This window comes from Tamandua tetradactyla, chromosome 2 (genome assembly GCF_023851605.1).
Source record: "Tamandua tetradactyla isolate mTamTet1 chromosome 2, mTamTet1.pri, whole genome shotgun sequence".
Classification (NCBI taxonomy): Eukaryota; Metazoa; Chordata; class Mammalia; order Pilosa; family Myrmecophagidae; genus Tamandua; species Tamandua tetradactyla.
Window position 1 is genome coordinate 168,651,899 of NC_135328.1, and position 18,377 is coordinate 168,670,275.

The 18,377-nt window shown below is 37.1% G+C and overlaps 1 protein-coding gene and 1 long non-coding RNA gene across 2 annotated transcripts in view; one reads left to right on the forward strand and one right to left on the reverse strand.

The window, feature by feature from the left end:
• LOC143674223 (uncharacterized) overlaps positions 1 to 5,173 on the forward strand; it is a 60,138-nt gene extending 54,965 nt beyond the window's left edge. Inside the window, exon 3 of the long non-coding RNA XR_013170970.1 lies at positions 4,926 to 5,173. This is a non-coding gene — a long non-coding RNA (uncharacterized LOC143674223). The remainder of the gene's footprint in view (positions 1 to 4,925) is intronic.
• Positions 1 to 18,377, reverse strand: part of SCP2 (sterol carrier protein 2) — a 177,072-nt gene that overhangs the window by 43,855 nt on the left and 114,840 nt on the right. The window contains exon 12 of the mRNA XM_077149616.1: positions 13,936 to 14,089. Within this exon, the coding sequence (XP_077005731.1) occupies positions 13,936 to 14,089 (154 nt within the window). The remainder of the gene's footprint in view (positions 1 to 13,935; positions 14,090 to 18,377) is intronic.

Consider the following 18,377-nt stretch of genomic DNA (forward strand, 5'->3'; position numbering starts at 1 on the left):
AAAAGTAGATCAGTGGTTGCCAAAGGCTGGTAGGAAGTGGCAATGGGGAAGGAGTGACTGAATAGGGTTTCTATTTTGAGGGGATAAAATGTTCTAAGATTGATTGTGCTGATGGTTGTCTAACTCTGTGAACAGACTGAAAGCCACTGAATTGTACAACTAAAATGACTGAATTAGGTGGTGCGGTAGTTAGATTCAGTTGTCAACTTGGCTAGGCGAAGGCACCTAGTTCTGTTGCTGTGGACTTGAGCCAATGGTACACTGAACCTCGTCTGTTGCTAATTACATCTGCAGTCAGCTAGGAGGCGGGCCTGCTGCAATGAATGATGTTTGACTTAATTGGCTGGTCCTTAAATGAGAGAGCACAACATAGCATAGCCTAAGCAGCTCAGCATTCCTCATCTCAGCACTCGCAGCTCAGCCCAGGCCTTTGGAGATGCAGAAAGAAGTCACCCTGGGGAAAGTTGTTGGAACCCAGGTGCCTAGAGAGAAGACCAGCAGAGACCATCTGTGCCTTCCCATGAAAGAAAGAACCTCAGTTGAAAGTTAGCTGCCTTTCTTCTGAAGAACTAACAAAATAAATCCCCTTTTATTAAAAGTCAATCCATCTCTGCTGTGTTACATTCCAGCAGCTAGCAAACTAGAACAGATGGTATGAGAATTATATCTCAATAAAGCTTTTAAAAACATTGTTATTGTTATTTTTACTATTTATGAAGAGCACAAAATTCTATATTTTAATCAAATCTTTATTCCTAAGTCTAACATTTTATCAGTAATCATTTTGTTCTGATTAGAGATGGTTGCACAGTGCACAGAAGTCCTTGGGAATAAAGTAATTCATAATCAGCAACTCCCTTTGACCTCAGAGGAGGTCATGGTCCCATTATGGCCAGAAATACAGCCCAAGGAACTGGGAGTGGAAAGAAAAAAGATACCTCACAGGAACATGGTGAAAGCTGTGATCAGATCCTCCTTGACTAAGCTACAGGCTTCAAACAGTTGGATGTCTCCCAGTATGCACTAAAAATTAAAGTTCATTTCTTCTAAACCCTTTGATATTTAAATTTGACAAATATAACCATTTTTTGACCATTTAACCAATGACATAGACTAGATAAGTAAGAAAAAAATGCACTGGGAAATCAGAAATCTAGAGTGCTGAGAAACTACAATGTATACCACATGTTTTATATTTGCCAATTTTCTAATCTCTGAAGTATTTTCATTATTTTCTAAATGAGGGAGAAATTAAGACAAACGTGTATAAAGTATGTCAACGTGATTAAAAAATGGATAGGGTGCTCTTTCCACTGATCAACATTACCTCAATGATACTTCCAGCCAATTAAAAAAAAAAAAAGAAAGAATACCAGAAGAATCAAGAGAGCAGCTTAGCAATGCACGCGTTTTAGTTCGTCCTCCAAAACAACTACTAAATAACCAGAAATAGTACAGAACAGCTCCTAAGGCCACGTCAGTGACAGGACACACAGTGTACCCCAGCCTGGACCAGCTGCGAGCCTCCCCAGAACCTTGAGTTCCCCAAGCCCTGGCAGCTGGCACCCCTCCCCCACAGGCTGCTCTGCAGAGGGGAAAGGAAAGGGACGTCACCAGCAGCAGGGGCTGAGCCCAACCAAATGCCAATTGTGGAATTAATTAACAAATTCTGACTACTAAAAATTGGCCCCCAGCTCAGGTGAACCTGGTCAAACTAGAGGCTGCTCATTTTTGCCCCGGAGCCCAGGGGGCAGGGCTGACGGAAAAAGAAAAAAAAAGGAAACAGAGGTTTTTGTGGCTGTGTTTCTACAAAGGCTTGACTGCCTTTGGATACAGCGGCAGGGCTTCTCAGGCTGCAACCGCCCCAGGCATGGGCAGAAACAAGCTCGTTTGAGGGCTTGTCTGGAGTCTGCCTTCCCCAGGTGAGGGGTGAAGCCCAACTCAGGTGGAATCCCTCCCTCGAGAAATTCAGACACCAGGGCTCGGTAATTTGAAGCCATCAAAACCAGCCTACAACCTCTCCTCTGGCTCCACCACACCCCCAGCAGGGAGAGTCTGCCAAAGTTAAAGGTACCGCATTATCTTATGCTGGTGGGACCTGCAGTCAAACAAGCACCACATACTGGGCAGGATAAGAAAAACAGAGTCCAGAGACTTCACAGGAAAGCCTTCCAACCTGCTGGGTCTCACCCTCAGGGAAAACCAACGCAGGTGACTCCTTCCCCCTGATAGGAAGCCAGTTTGGTCCAGGAAAATCCAGCTGGGGTCTATAATACCTAAGCAGACCCTCCTAAGGGTGAGGGGGGAAAAGGCACCATACAAGCAGTGCAAGAACAAGAAAACAAGAACTGAAAAATTCTCCTCTGTTACACAAAACCTAAGCTAGAGGTCCAGAAAAAGCTGAACTGAAAGTCAAAGAACAGATAGACAACAAACTCATCCAGAAAGGAAACCCTAGATAAAAGAAGTGAAAGCAATCTCCAGAATAAACTAATTAAGGTAATTAAATGCCTAGACGCTAGCAAAAAATAACAAATCACACTAGGAAAACTGAAGATATGGCCCAGTCAAAGGAACAAACCAACAATTCAAATGACATACAGGAGCTAAAACAGTTAATTCAGAATGTTTGAACAGACACGGAAAACCTCATCAAAAACCAAATCAATGAACTGAGGGAGGATATAAAGAAGGCAAGGAATGAACAAAAAGAAGAAATGGAGAGCCTGAAAAAACAAATCACAGAACTTATGGGGATGAAAGGCACAGCAGAAGAGATGAAAAAAACAATGGAAACCTACAATGGCAGATCTTAAGAGGCAGAGGATAGGATTAGTGAACTGGAGGATGGAACATCTGAAATCGGACAAGAAACAGAAACTATAGGAAAAAAATGGAAAAATATGAGCAGGGACTCAGGGAATTGAAAGACAATATGAAGCGCATGAATATACGTATTGTGGGTGTCCCAGAAGGAGAAGAGAAGGGAAAAGGAAGAGAAAAACTAACGGAGGAAATTATCACTGAAAATTCCCCAACTCTTATGAAAGACTTAAAATTACAGATCCAAGAAGTGCAGTGTACCCCAAAGAGAAAAGATCCAAATAGACATACTCCAAGATACCTACTAATCAGAATGTCAGAGGTCAAAGAGAAAGAGAATCTTGAAAGCAGCAAGAGAAAAGCAATCCATCACCTACACGGGAAGGCCAATCAATCAATCCCAGAGTGATTTGATCAGTAAGCGGAAAAGCAGAAACCATGGAGGTGAGAAGACAGTGGGATGATATATTTAAATTATTAAAAGAGAAAAACTGCCAACCAAGAATTCTATATCCAGCAAAATGGTCCTTCAAAAATGAGGGAGAAATTAAAACATTTTCAGACAAAAAATCACTGAGAGAATTTGTGACCAAGAGACCAGCTCTGCAAGAAATACTAAATGCAGCACTAGAGACAGATACAAAGGCAGAAGAGAGAGGTGTGGAGAAGAGTGTAGAAAGGAAGACCATGAGTAAAGGTTAAAAGAAGGAAAATTAGATAGGACATATAAAATCCAAAAGGCAAAATGGTAGAAGAGGGTACTGCCCATGAAGTAATAACACTGAATGCTGATGGATTAAGCTCCCCAATCAGGGGACATGGACTGGCAGAATGGATTAGGGAACGGGACCCATCTACATGCTGTCTCTACTCAAAGGACATGAGGACAATGACACAAATGGACATTTGCACACCAATGTTTATAGCAGCATTATTTACAATTACCAAGAGATGGAAGCAGCAAAAATGTCCATCAACAGACAGGTGGCTAAACAAACTGGGGTATATATATATATATATATATATATATGTATATATACATATATATATACGTGTATATATATATATATATATATATATATGATGGAATATTATGCAGCTGTAAGACAGAATAAAGTTATGAAGTATGTAACAACATGGATAGACCTTAAGGACATTATGCTGAGTGAGATTAGCCAAAAACAAAAGGACAAATACTGTATGGTCTCACTGATATGAACCGACATTAGTGAATAAACTTGGAATAATTTGTTGGTAACAGAGACCATCAGGAGATAGAAATAGGGTAAGATATTGGGTAATTGGAGCTGAAGGGATACAGCTTGTGCAACAGGACTGAATATAAAAACTCAGAAATGGACAGCACAATACTACTGTAATACAGCACAATACATAACTGTAATACAATTATGTTAAAACACTGAATGATGCTGATTGTGAATGATAGAGGGAGGAGGGCTGGGGGCATAAATGAAATCAGAAAGAAAGATAGATGATAAAGATTGAGATGGTATAATTTAAGAATGCCTAGAGTGTATAATGATAGTGACTAAATGTACAAATTAAAAAAATGTTTTTGCATGAGGAAGAACAAAGGAATGTCATTACTGCAGGGTGCTGAAAATAGATGGTAATTAATATTTTTAAATTTCCATTTATGTGTGTGACTAAAGCAAAAAATGTTTATTTGGTACAAAATTTATATTTTGACTAGTGCATTTCCTAATACAATTTATGTAGATAGCTTGGTTGAACAATATAAGTACATGGAACCTTGGGTAGGACATGAGATTTTGTTGGTTTGTCTAGAGTGATGCCCCAATGAATCCCAGAGTGATTTGATCAGTGAGCGGAAAAGTATTTGCAAAGTCCCCTTTGGGGTATGGTGAGAAAGGGGGAAAATTCAACACCCCCTAGTTGAATTCTTGATATTCTCACAAACAGTGTGGACAACCAAAGCTACAGGCTGAGCCCCCAGTCTTGGGGTTTGTTCATATGAAACCTAACCCCACAAAGGATAGGTCAAGCCTACTTAAAATTAGGCCTAAGAGTCATCCCCAAAAGAGTGTCTTTTGTTGCTCAGATGTGGCTTCTCTTTCCAGCCAACACAACAAGCAAACTCACCACCCTCCCTCTGTGTACGTGGGACATGACTCCCAGGAGCGTGGACCTTCCTGGCAACGTGGGACAGAAATCCTAGAATGAACTGAGACTCAGCATCAAGGGATTGAGAAAATCTGTAGAATGAGCTGAGACCCAGCATCAAGGGATTGAGAAAACTCTCTGGACCAAAAGGGGGAAGAGTGAAATGAGACAAAGTGTCAATGGCTGAGAGATTCCAAACAGAGTGGCTGAGAGATTCCAAACAGAGTCCAGAGGTTATCCTGGAGGTTATTCTTACACATTAAGTAGATATCACCTTGTTATCCAAGAGGTAATGGAGTGGCTGGAGGGAACTGCCTGAAAATGTAGAGCTGTGTTCCAGAAGCCATGTTTCTTGCTGATGATTGAATAATGATATAGCTTTCACAATGTGACTGTGTGATTGTGAAAACCTGTGTCTGACGCTCCTTTTATCTACCTTGTCAACAGACGAGTAGAACATATGAAATAAAAATAAATAATAGGGGGAACAAATATTAAAATAAATTTAGTTTGAAATGCTAGTGATCAATGAAAGGGAGGGTTAAGGGGTATGGTATGTATAATTTTTTTTCCTGTTTTTGTTTTATTTTTCTGTTGTCTTTATTTCTTTTTCTGAATTGATGCAAATGTTCTAAGAAATGATCATGATGATGAATATGCAACTATGTGATGCTATTGTGAATTACGATTATATATGTAGAATGGAATGATCATATATTAAGAATATTTGTGTTTCTTTCCTGTAATTTTTTTAATTTAAAAATTAATTTAAAAATTTAAAAAAAGAAAGATGTGACATACAGATGATATATTAAAATAGTTGCAGAATTTCTTCATTCTAACAGCCCTAAAATGGTGGCTACATTAGTATGAAGACAGACGTAAATCATACAAAATTACTGCATACATTTCTTTCGTCTCTATTTAAAAATAAAACTAAAATAATATATGTTTATACCTATGTATTTGTTTGTCCACCCACTGAGAAGGCCTATAAGTAGTAACAATGAGCACACATCTAATAGCCACACTGTAGTTTCTCAATACCATTTTCCACTAAAGGGAAGCAGGGTTCCTTGGGCTAAGGCAGGAAAATATCCTGCCTGAAATATCCTGAGTCAGAAAGTAAGAAAACACTAAAAAATCATGAGGACATAAAAGTCAGCTGGAAGGGGCTTCCATTGGCCAAATCAGGGACATTTTGAGCAAGAAAACAAATGATACAAATGATCTGGAACCCATGGAATAAATAAAGAATTCTTGAGTTCGAACATACATATAAATAAACTAAATAATGGGGGAGAAGGGAAAGCTCTTCCTTATAGCAGAAGGTCAATTAATATAGAAGGAATGGCCAAGTTAGAAAATCATCAATGGGTGCTAAAATGAAGAGGTGAAAGTCTGATGAGGAACAGGATATTTACATAACCTCAAAGCATCTTATTACAAATTACTTACTAATTACAATGGGGAAAAACAACTTTACAGTGGAAAAACATGGTAGATACCAACTTAATCAGATCATCAAAGTAAACAATATCATCAATATGGGACAAGCAATATCATGTGCCTTCTGACATGATGTACTGGGAATACAACATCACTTCAGTGGTACTCCCACAAAAAATGTATAAACTGAATCTAATTATGGGACAAATTGAGGGACATTTATGGAATGTACTTGCATCTGTCAAAAATGTCAAGATCAAGAAATAAAAAGAAGGGCCGAGGGATTGTTTCAGATTAAAGGGAACTAATGAGACATGACAGCTAAATGCATTCAGGATCCTGGATTGAATCTCGGGCAATGAGAAAAAAATAAAGCTATAAAAGATAGTACAGGCAAAACTGTCAAAATGTGAATGTGTTCTGCGCAATAGGTAACAGCATTGTCTCAGCTTTATATTTCCTGATTTTGGTAACTGTACTGTGGATAAATAAGAGAATGTCCTTGTTTTTAGAAATATACACTGAAATATTTAAGGATAAAGAGCTTGATGTCTCCAAATTTCTCTCAAATAGTTCAGAAAAATATGCATATCTTTAAACAGAGAGAAAAAATGACAAGGCAAATGGGTAAAATGTAAATTGGTGAATCTGGACACAGTGTATATGGAAGTTCCTTATGCTGTTTTTGAAATTTTTTCTTTGTATGGTTAAAATTATATCAAAATAAAGAGTTCAAAAATGTAACTGAAAGAGAAATTCAGCAAATGAAAAGGCTAATCACCTTCAATCCTGCTACTCCAACAAGTCTGTTATATTCATTTTTCCATATTCCTTGTCTAGTCCTTTTCTGTGGACATGCAGATACTATAATCATTACATATATACAATTTTTACTTCTCACTTTTAACTTCTTATATAATACGCATTTTATCATTATTAACAGCTGTATAATTTTCCACTGTATTCTTATAATATTCCCCTAGTGTTGGATATTTACATTGCTTCTAATTTGATGCAATAAAAAATAAACAGTAAACATCATTGTATATAGTTTCTATGTTTTGTGAAGGATCAATATCTTTTTCAAGAATTAGAAATATTACCTTTCCTACTAAATTGTTATAGATGCTAAAATTCAACTGTAACATATTTAACAAAATTGTTTACAATATTTATGGAATACTTAAGAGCTCGAAATATTAACTTTCAAACTAACCTGCACAGTTTCACTGTTTTTTTAAAAAATCAGAACAACCTAAATAACCTTCAGCTGAGTAATGGATACATAAACTATGTTACCTCCATACAACAGACTAGTCAATGGGAAAAAAAAAAAAGGAACAAATTACAGATACACACAATAACAAGGATGAATCTCAAATGCATTAGGATAAGTGAAAGATGTCGGACTCAAAAGGCTACACATTTTATGATTCTACTCACATGACGTCCTCCAAAAGGGAAAACTACAAGGGTAGAAAATAACTCAGCGACTGCCAGGGGCCCGAGGGTGGGGTAAGGGTTGACTACAAGGTTGAATAAGGAAACTTGGTGAGTGGTAGAACTGTTCTATGCCTTGATTATGGTGGCAGTTACATTACTATACATATATCAAACCTGTAGAAATGTACACTAAAAGGGTGAATTTTATTGTATATACATTAAAATTTTTTTATTATTTATATACCTTAATTTTAAAAACACACACACACAAAAAAACGTGGGCTTTAAAAATCAGTTTCATTGGGCCACAGTGGCTCAGCAGCCAAGAATGCTCGCCTGCCATGCCAGCGGACCCGGGTTCGATTCCTGATGCCTGCCCATGTAAAAAAAAAAAAGACATAAAAAAAGAGTTTCATTTAACAGGGTACAGAAGGAAAACATATTCTCAGTTTGCCCCATAAAAGCTCCCCACTTATGTAAAATGAGAATAGGGTGATATGATAATGCAAAGTCAAGGTTGATGTTCAAAGAAACATGGTCTAAAAGAAAAGTTTAAATCAAAGCATTCTGAAAAAGGTAACAACTGTTCTATTTGGGCTTTCTTTGTCAGAGACTGTTGTACAATCTAAGACTGCAAAATTTGGACAGAATAATCAGAAAAGCAAAATATAATCACCAATGTCTCTATAATCAAAACATTTATTATCCCTTTCCTTACTTTAATTTTCTTTTGTTTCTGGGTTATTTTACATAACACATTGTCCCCAAGGTTTATTAGTTCATTGTGTACCTCCTGAGATCCTTCCTTTTTGTAGCCGCTCCATATTTCACCATATAAGTGTATCATAGTTCATTCTGCTTTTCACTCTTTGTACTCTTTGGCTCATTCCATTTATTGGGCACAATGAATAATGTCCAAAATAAATAAACCTTGCTTAAGAGTATCATCACCTGGTTGCACAATCAACAGCACTCTCAATTTTAGACAATTTTCACTGGTTCATGGAGAGAAAGAATCAACAAACACAGCCTCACCAAATATCAAATAAAAACTACTCCTTATGTAAAGTAACCGAAGAGATCAGGCCTCAATTAAAAATGAAGCTAATCCGGCTGGGTCTAGAGGAGATCAGAATACAGGGCAAAAGATGATAGTGTATGTACTCTAGACCTTCCCCCATTGCATGGGACAAAGGCAGAGAGGTGTATTACGTTTAGAGCCCAGATTTTCTGTAACACCTCATCTAAACCAATCTGTCTGGACAGCTCACCCAGACTCCTGGGGTCCAGAGTGGGACTGTGTAGTTCTGTGTAGCTTGGTGTAATGCTAGGATACATCTCAGATTGTGGTGGGCTGATTACTGGGAAGTGTTGGCAAGGGTCTGAAGGAAAAAATAGACACACACACACACGCGCGCGTGTAGAACTACTGAACTTTCCCATCTGGGAAGCCCTGGGTACCTTCTCAACCATTGGGGACTCCCAGAAAAATGGGCCAGACCCTTAATTTTGAGACTTGTCCTTACGAAACTTGTTTCTGTGGGGGAGAAGCTAAGACTGCCTATGGTGAGGCCTAGGCATTGCTTCTAGGAAGCCTCTTTGTTGTCTAAATGTAGCCTCTCTCTCTCTAAGCCTAACTCTGCAAGGAAAATCACTGCCCTCCCCACCCTGTATGGGACATGACATTCAGGGGTAAAAGAGCCTGAATGTCCTTTTCATTCAGGAAAAGAGGTGTAGTAGCATAAGATGTCAGTCAGTGGCCAAAAGAGATCAAGTGGAATCGAGAGACTATTCTGGAGGTGACGCTTACACAAGCTTCAGTTAGACAGTGCTGACTGCCATGGTTTGCTAAACCCCAACCAACATCACTCCTATCAACTCTTGAGAATACCCAAGACTTGAACTGAGACTCTATAAAGGTTTCATGCACTAAGTTTGCTTTCCCTAGAGGGTTCCTAGGTCAGATAAATCCTGAAACTCAGAGGGACTAGCCTTTCCAAAGGTTAACTACATCCCCCATTCTTTGGTGTCAAACTCCTTCTCTACCTGAGAAAGTTGGAACGGGCATTGCCCAAAGATCCGTGTAGACTGAGAGAAGGATCAAAGGAGAAGGGGGAGGTATAACAAGAGAAAATAGGATTTAACAAATGCATATAACTGCTGAATCATTATATTATATTAATATTTGTTCTACTCCCAGTGTTTTGGAGCATCTAGAAGGAAAAATCTGAGGTGGTAGAATAGCAGCCCATGACAAACTCTGGGATCTGTTCTATAGCTACTCGTTGAAGTGTACTTTGAAAATTATTGGGTTTTTTCTTTGCTTTGTATATACGTTCAATTTTACAATAAAAAAAGTTAAAAAAAAAAAAAAAAACTACCCCTTAGCACTTGTCCCTCCCCCTGCTCCCCCCAATTAGTTGCTCCTAGTAGTGCTGATGTCCTCCTGCTAACTACTGGCCATAGCAAGAATTTTAAGTTTTCCCCCTAAACTCCTCTACTATTGACTCTTTGTCCAATATCAAACCTTTGAAATAGTTCATGCGAGAACTTATTTCTACTTGTTTTATTGGAACTTAGCCACACCTTCATATATTTCTTGACTATGTTTTTTTGGTGTGTGTGTGCTACAACAGCGTAGGTGTGACAGACCATACTGTCCATAGAGCTGAAAATATTGGTTCTTTACAGAAAAAGCTGGCTGACCCCTGCTCTAAGCAATAACTCTCAACAGAGTGAGGTACAGAAAAGGTACTAGTATTACAGCAGAAGGGGGTAGGGGAGATCATGTGTGGTTTTAAAAAGCATATCTGATGTGCTGACCTTTTCCATAATGTAAACTACAAACACTAAAGCCCAACAAAATCTTCTTCGCTGAACAAGATAAAATGAGAAAGTTTCAGGTGGTGCAATGGTGGCTCAGTGGCAGAACTCTCACCTCCATGCCGGAGACCCAGGTTCGATTCCCAGAGTCTGCCCATGCCAAAAAGAAGAGAGAAAGTATCACATGGAAGGGGAACATGTTAAAAAATAGAGAAAATCTGCCCTAGAAACAATAAAAAATATCTTCTATTAAGGTTATAGTTTATTCTACCTTGTGGAAGCTGCTGCCAAGGGCAACAATGAGGGTAGAAAGGAAGAAATCTTAAGCTGGCCCTCAAAATGCCTTCTTAAGAAGGGAAGAAAATATTAGCAGAAACAGAAGCTAGAGAACATTTTCTATGTCCCATCCCCATCCCCCCACATTTTCTGTTTGCCCCTACAATTCTTTCCTTGCTCTCTATGGATACACAAATCCATAGCTTCAACTACATCTATAAGCTGATGACTCCCAAAACTAGATTTTCAGCCTAATATTCAGCCTAAATACATGTTCTTCCTCGAACCCTGTTCTTTTGTGTTTTCTCCTGCTATATCAATGGAATCACTATTACTCATCTCAAACAAAAAAACTTAAATCATCCTCAATATTTCCTTCTTCCCCCTTCCAATGCACAGCTCTTAAATTGACCTCTCCTCTTCATTTCCACTGTCCTAGCTGTAGTGTTAAGTATTTCTTACCCACACTGCTGAAAAAGCTTCCTAAAGATTCCTGGCCTCTGGTCTTTCCACCATTCCACTTGAAATAATGTCAGATTAATCCGCCCAAAGTGCAATATAATTACCTGATCTTTGTTAAACACCCAGGTTTCCAGCCGGTAAATTCTAAACTCTTGGACACAGCATTTGAAGCATTTCATAAACTTGATTCAACTTATTATTCAGCTGTATCTCTTGTCACCTACAAAGGAGTGACTCTAACCCTACTCATAGGCACACAACAAAATCTACCCTCTAACCACACAGCATAACCACTCACTAAATCTTTTTCTAGTTTCAAATCTCTTATGTAATTATAGGCCTTTTCCCTACTCTTTTGTTGAGTAATCCTAGACATCCCAGTTCAAATTCACCTTCTTCGTAACAATTTCTTTCTCTGGGTTTCTATAATATTTTGAAAAAAGTATGTCTGCCTTTCCGAACATGCTCAGAGGACTTTGGGCATGGGTATACAGCAGTTGCTCCATCAGAGTTAGCTAAATGAATGAGTGAGCAAATTCAAATCATGTGCAATGGGTACCTTACAATGACTTTGTTTAAAACCAAACCATAACAGCATTTTAAAACTACATTTGCACCATTGGAGTTAGAATTATTTTTCCAACTTTGGCTTTAGAAGTGAGTTATGTTCTATCACTAAATCTGTCAATAATGTCTGCTATATTTCAAGATTGTTTTTTATCAGTCATTAATATATCTTCTAGATTTTTTTCATGCTTCTGCCTCCTTCCCCAGAAATATCAACCCCAGTAATGTGAACAATTCTTTCTCCCAATTATTTAGTCTCTCTGAAAATAAAAGAACTTTGAAAATTCCACATTTAAATACAATCTATGCCCAAAATTCACAACCTTCTATTCTGAGCAAATTAGCTACTCACTAATATGCTAACTATGGTAGCACTTTATAGTTTGACTTTACTGAAGGTTTTCAACTCCAAATATGGACTAAATGGAACTCCAGAGGATAGTACAGAACCAGTATCTGAGATTTAGGAGGAAAAAGTACTTTTTTTTCAATTCAATTCAGTAAGCATTTTCTCACTATGAAAGAGATCCTAATGTGGGGAAAAGTCAGTCACAGTATTAGGCCTCAAAGATTTCCTATAATGTAAAGGGAATAAAAACATGCTAGATATACTGTGACCAAACCAAAATTGGATTGGGAGCTAAGAGGTATAATGTGCTGTGAGATTTAAAGGAAGACAGAATGTGAGATGGATCACATAAGATAGAATTTTTACAACAGAAGTAATATCCAGCCAGAGAAACAAGAGTCAGAGGACAGAAGAGTCCCAAGAACTTATAAAAGTTGAGTGAGTTTGTTCATCAAGTATGAACAAACGGTGTGACTAAATGAATAAATAATCACCAAGAATTTCAAGGGGAAAAAAAGGAAGCCAATTAATGTTAAAAGCTATAGCATGGATATAGAGAATAAGGATTAAAAATAAGGACAAGGACATTTAGTTCTATAACTCATCATTGGTAGCCTTAACTGACCTCAGTGGTTGCGAAACTAGACTGCACGGTATTATAACATGGAAAAACAAAGATGGCTCAATATAAAAGATTCATCATGAAAGAGAATAATTTAGGCAAGGAAAAAATAGTTTTTAGAATAGGGAAGAAGTGAATATGTTTGCTGAGAGAGAAAGGAGTCATTGGAAAGGAGAAAATGAAAAGAATTAAAAGGGAGAGGGTACAGTACAAGGTGGTTCAGTGGTAGAATGCTCGCCTTCCATGAGGGAGACCCGGGTTCGATTCCCGGACCATGCACCGCACCCCACATCACCCTGCCAAAAAAAAGGGGGGGGGGGTATACTTAATATTTGGAACAATTTAACAGAGGGTTACAGAAAGTGGTTGGAAAAACAACAGGCCAAAAGGAGAGCAGTACCTTAGAAAGGAAGACAGACCTTTTGCCCTCTGGGAAGGAGTATTTCTCTAAGAGATGTGTAAGGAAGTTGAGGGATCATCAGAAGGGTGGGAAAGAAAGTATCTGAAGATTTGAGAAGCACAGGTATTTGAAGGAGAGGGAGAAAGTCAGCAAGAGACAAAAAGGATTCTAGCAGCAGTGAGGGCTTGGCTAGAAATTAGCAGGGATACAATCAGCATAATTGGTGACTTTCTTCAAAAAACCTCAGAAATCTAGGAGGTTACAGGAGAAAGCAAATTGTGGGAAACAATCAAAGTGACTTGCCTAAATTATTCAGGTGGCAGGGCTGGGACCAGTTAGCAGCCGGCTCGGACTTCTAGCTCAAGCACAATCTTTTGTCGGCTGCCTCCTTTTGAGGCTGGTTGAGTTTAAGAGTTGATGGCCAGTTTTTAAGTTTGAAAACCATGTTATTAAAGCAATGTAATGAGATACTCTTTGGCGTACTGAGACAAAATCAGGACTTTTTACATGTTAAGGTTATGAACTATAACAATTCAGAAGGATTAACTGCCATACCAAACTCAGAGAGCCACTTACCTGGCAGTTTTGGGAAAACCCATCCTGTACAGTGTTACAACTACAGCTCCTCCAAGGCCTAAATTATGCTGCAGAGCAACCTTTGCACCCGGAACTTGCCGTTTTCCGGCTTCCCCTCTCAGCTGCCAGCACAGTTCAGCACACTGGCTCAGACCTAACAAATCGAACGCAGAGCAGTCAGATTCCGTCGGTTTACAAAGCAGCCCCAACTAGCTTTCTCAAGCCAGAAAAAAGCTAACGTCTCGTTGTGACTTTTAATTCAAGCATTCAATAAAGCAAGACCTATATTTGCTTAAATAATAATTTCTCTTAGCAGCACTGAGCTTTTGCAGTTAGTTTTGTTCCCCTTAAGTAATCTCTTCATTTAGACAATATATAGGCTTAAGAAATTCCCTGAATTAAATAAACTCTATGCATCTTTTTCAAATCTGTCATTTTCTTGCATGCTGAAAACAAAAACAGTGAATATATAGTTCTCTGGTCCAGACAACACAGAATAAAAATACTTTATCTAATTTTACCATTTTTAATTTACCAAGAGAAAATAGTCTAAGATTTGAGAGTCCATTTTCCTTAGAAAATTTAACTACTATGAGAAATGTTCAGGTTATTTTCTCCAAATAATTGTTTCCCACACCGATTCATAGCTATTCACAAAGAATGGCTCTGGATTCAGAAAATTAGCATTTTGACCACAGGATAAAAAATCAAAGTTTTACAGCTGGAAGGAATTTAATGATATAAAATTAAGTAATTTGTAAATGGTCATGAAGCAATCTAATTCCAGAACTGGAATTGATAATCCCTGTCTTCTGATTTAGGTAGAATTGTTTGTCTTTCTACCAGACCAGCTACTACAGATAGCTGAGTTAAGGATATTTTATCAGGATAAACTGGGATCACAGCCCTGGAGGAAAAGGTCTAATGGTCTATCTACAATCACAACTTCTGATTCCTGTGACAGTTTCTTAAATGAATTCCAATCTCCTTAAGAAATGCAACTGCCACTTCTCATTTCCAGGCAGGTCTATATATTTACAGAATATCTATCTTAAATAATGTTTTAAAATAGACAGCTCCACACCCTGTAATAATTTTTTAATTGTGAACATTCTGAAAATTAATAGAGAAGGTCAAATGAATGATTCTACTAATACTATCCAAACTTTGAGGCAATCAATTTTACAGGAAATCTGCCTTACAAGAAGTCTCGAAATTTAATGAATATGGGAAACAAAAGTATTCAAACTGGTCTCATATTCACATGTGTGGGGAAATAACTACTCTTAGCAAAAGAATAAATAAGGGAAAAGGAAAGACAAAAAGGAGAAAGTGGGAGGAAAGGAGGAGAAGGAAGAAGGAGGGAGAGAGAAATGAGCTTGTGGGTCAAAAGTTAAGCTTAGATTAGATAGTAAAGGACCTATTGTACATTGTGTTAAAGAGTTTGGATTGAGTAACTTGAAGTGTCCTAAGAGAACTGAGAATTCTTTGAAGAATTTCAAATAGAAGTATGACAACATCAAATTTGCATTGCGAAAGATTCCTTGAGTTGGAATGTGGACAACATGCACAAATCACTGTGTCTTTCCCAGTGACATATGCAAGCAGTTTTGGCTGGAATGAAAAGAAAAATACACCTAATTAAGTGAAAAATAAACAAACAAAACAAAAAAACAATGGAGGATATGCAAAATATACCCTTTAAAAGACTACGTCCTAGGCAGCAGTTCCTAATTTTCTGTTTTTAAGAGTATCTCAATTGTTCTTATAACATCTTTGTGAGTTGTAGGAAGGTAGACATGGTCTTCATTTATAGAATGAAGAACTCGATTCATACATTGACCACTCGGCATTTACTGAAACTAAATTATAAACCATGTTAGATGCTAGGGACACAAAGACTAAAGACAACATATGAAGCCTCTTCTTAAAGAACTCACAATAGGAGAGACATGGGGAAAAAAGCATTCAAACTTGTGTTTTGAGAACCTAATTTAAGTGTAGTAATAAAAGCATATAAATAGTAATAGATGTTGCATATCATAATTTCTAGGAGGGCAGACATATTAAAATGTAATTTGATGTTAAGACAACCTGAAACTCTATTGTTTCCATAACATAAATGACAAAAAATTAAATTTCTCAAGATCTTTATAGCTAGTAGGCATATATAGAAAGCACTGAGCCTAAGGAATGCAAATGTGGAGCAGGAGTGAGAATGTGCTAATTAAGCTATTAAGCATGTGACCGGACTAAAAACTGTTAAGATGAATTATCCAGTGAATATATATAGGACAAAGGAAACTACAAATGAGATTTTTTAATTCCTAATTTAGAGCTTTTTCTATGCAAGCTGCCATGGACTTGTTTTGTTTGCTTATGTCATGCAGGTTAAGAGACAGACTATTCTAGTTATAGAGTCAACCTCCATACCCAGGGCTTTTGAGAGGATTCATTTAGAGAATATGAAAACACCTAGCACTGTGCCTGACACATTATTATCCCTCAAAAAATAACTGAATCTACTCCTTGGTAGTCAATATTCAAAGAACAAATATTCAAAAAGTAAATTATTTAGTCAAATAACAAAATCTATATAACCATAAAGTTGTCTATAATCATACTGGAGATACTCCAGATTTTGCAATTTTTTTTTTTTTTTTTTTTTTTTTACATAGGCAGGAACCGGGAATCAAACCTGGGTCCTCTGGCATGACAGGCAAGCGTTCTTGCCTGCTGAGCCACCGTGGCCCGCTCAGATTTTGCAATATTTTTACTCACAGCATACCACTGATACTTTAAGAAAATATGGTACGTTGAGGTAAATCTCTACTCACTATTTGCCCAATTCACAGCAATGAAAAGAGAAGGGGAGAGAGGGAAGAAAGATCCCTGTTATCAACTTGCTTTCTTGTCATTTATTTGCTTTTAACAAAAGCTTTCTGGTTATGTACTTTCAGAGTAAATAGGGATTTGTTGTATTCCTGAAGTCTGTGAACTCAAAAGCTGACCTCAGAAATCTACTTGCCAAGAAGGCATGGCAGACAGTTACAAAAATATAAAATATTTGAGCAAATGGTTTTTGGCTTTCCTTCCTTGGATAACTTCTGGCACTGAACTGCAGATCATTTTTTATTCTGGCTAGAAAAAAATAAGCCAGCAAACATAAACATGATATATTTATAAATAAATTATAGAAAGGAATTGGTATCTAGTCAAGGTATTATATTCAATCAATAATGCTCTTCTTATAGTCTTTTGTGAAAGGAAAACAAATTTTTCTATCTGCTTACTTCATTTTACCACCATCTTGCTGCAAAAAATTCCTAACAAGATGTTGGCAATCATTTTATATAAACCTAATTGGCCTATGACCCAGCTACATAGATGAGGGCATATAGTTTGTTTGCTTCTGAAAAATAAAACATTTAATCATGTGTCAAGAACTATACACTAAGTGCTGAAGATACAAAGAACTTACAGTATATTGTGAGGGACAAATGCTAATAAAGGTAAGTTCTAAGAGCTATGGAAAACCACAGAAAGGAAAAACTATCTGGGTTAATACGTTGAGATATTATCTCAGGTCTTTTCTCCCTCCTGCTTCCTTGAACCCATAATATCGTTTCTTCTTATACCATTAAGACTTCCAAGTACAAAGAAGTCTAATTTAGTTTCAAATTAGATTTCTAAAGACCTTAGCAGAAACAATATAAAAAAGCATATTTTCTACTCTTAGAGCCTGGCTTTTTGCAAAAAAGGCTTTGTGAGCTTTTTAAAATGGCAAAAAAAGGCTTTGAAAGTACATAGAATGAAAAATTCATGTTTATCTAAAAGTAATGTTTCCCTCCAAAAGTTAAAAACAATTATCAATCGAGAATTCTATGCATGGCAAAAACACACTTCAAAAACAAAAAGTAAAATAGAGACATTTTCAGACATACAAAGCTGAAAGAATTCATCACCATACTGCAATAACCACATTGTAAGAAATGTTAAAGTCCTTCAGGCAGAAGGAAAAACAATAGTGAATTGCAATGTGGACATAAAGTGATGACGAAGTTACATCACTTTATGTAGATGAAGAAATGATAAATATATAGATAAACAGGTTAAGATAACTGGTTGTTTATCTTTTTAAAAAATTGATTGTTTAAACAAAAATAATAACAACGTACTGTGGAGTTTATAACATATATAAAAGTAAAATGCATGAAGGAAGTATCATAAAAGCCCAGATAGTAGAAATGGAAGTATACTATTATAAGGTTCTTTTACTCTAAGTTAAGTGATGTAATATCACTTGAAAGTCAACTATGACAAGATAATGAGATATGCAGTAAACCCTAAAGCAACTACTAAAATAACAAAAAAAAGTTACAGTTAAAACGCCAACAAAGGAGATAAAGTGGAATCATTCAAAAATACTTTATTAAGCCAAA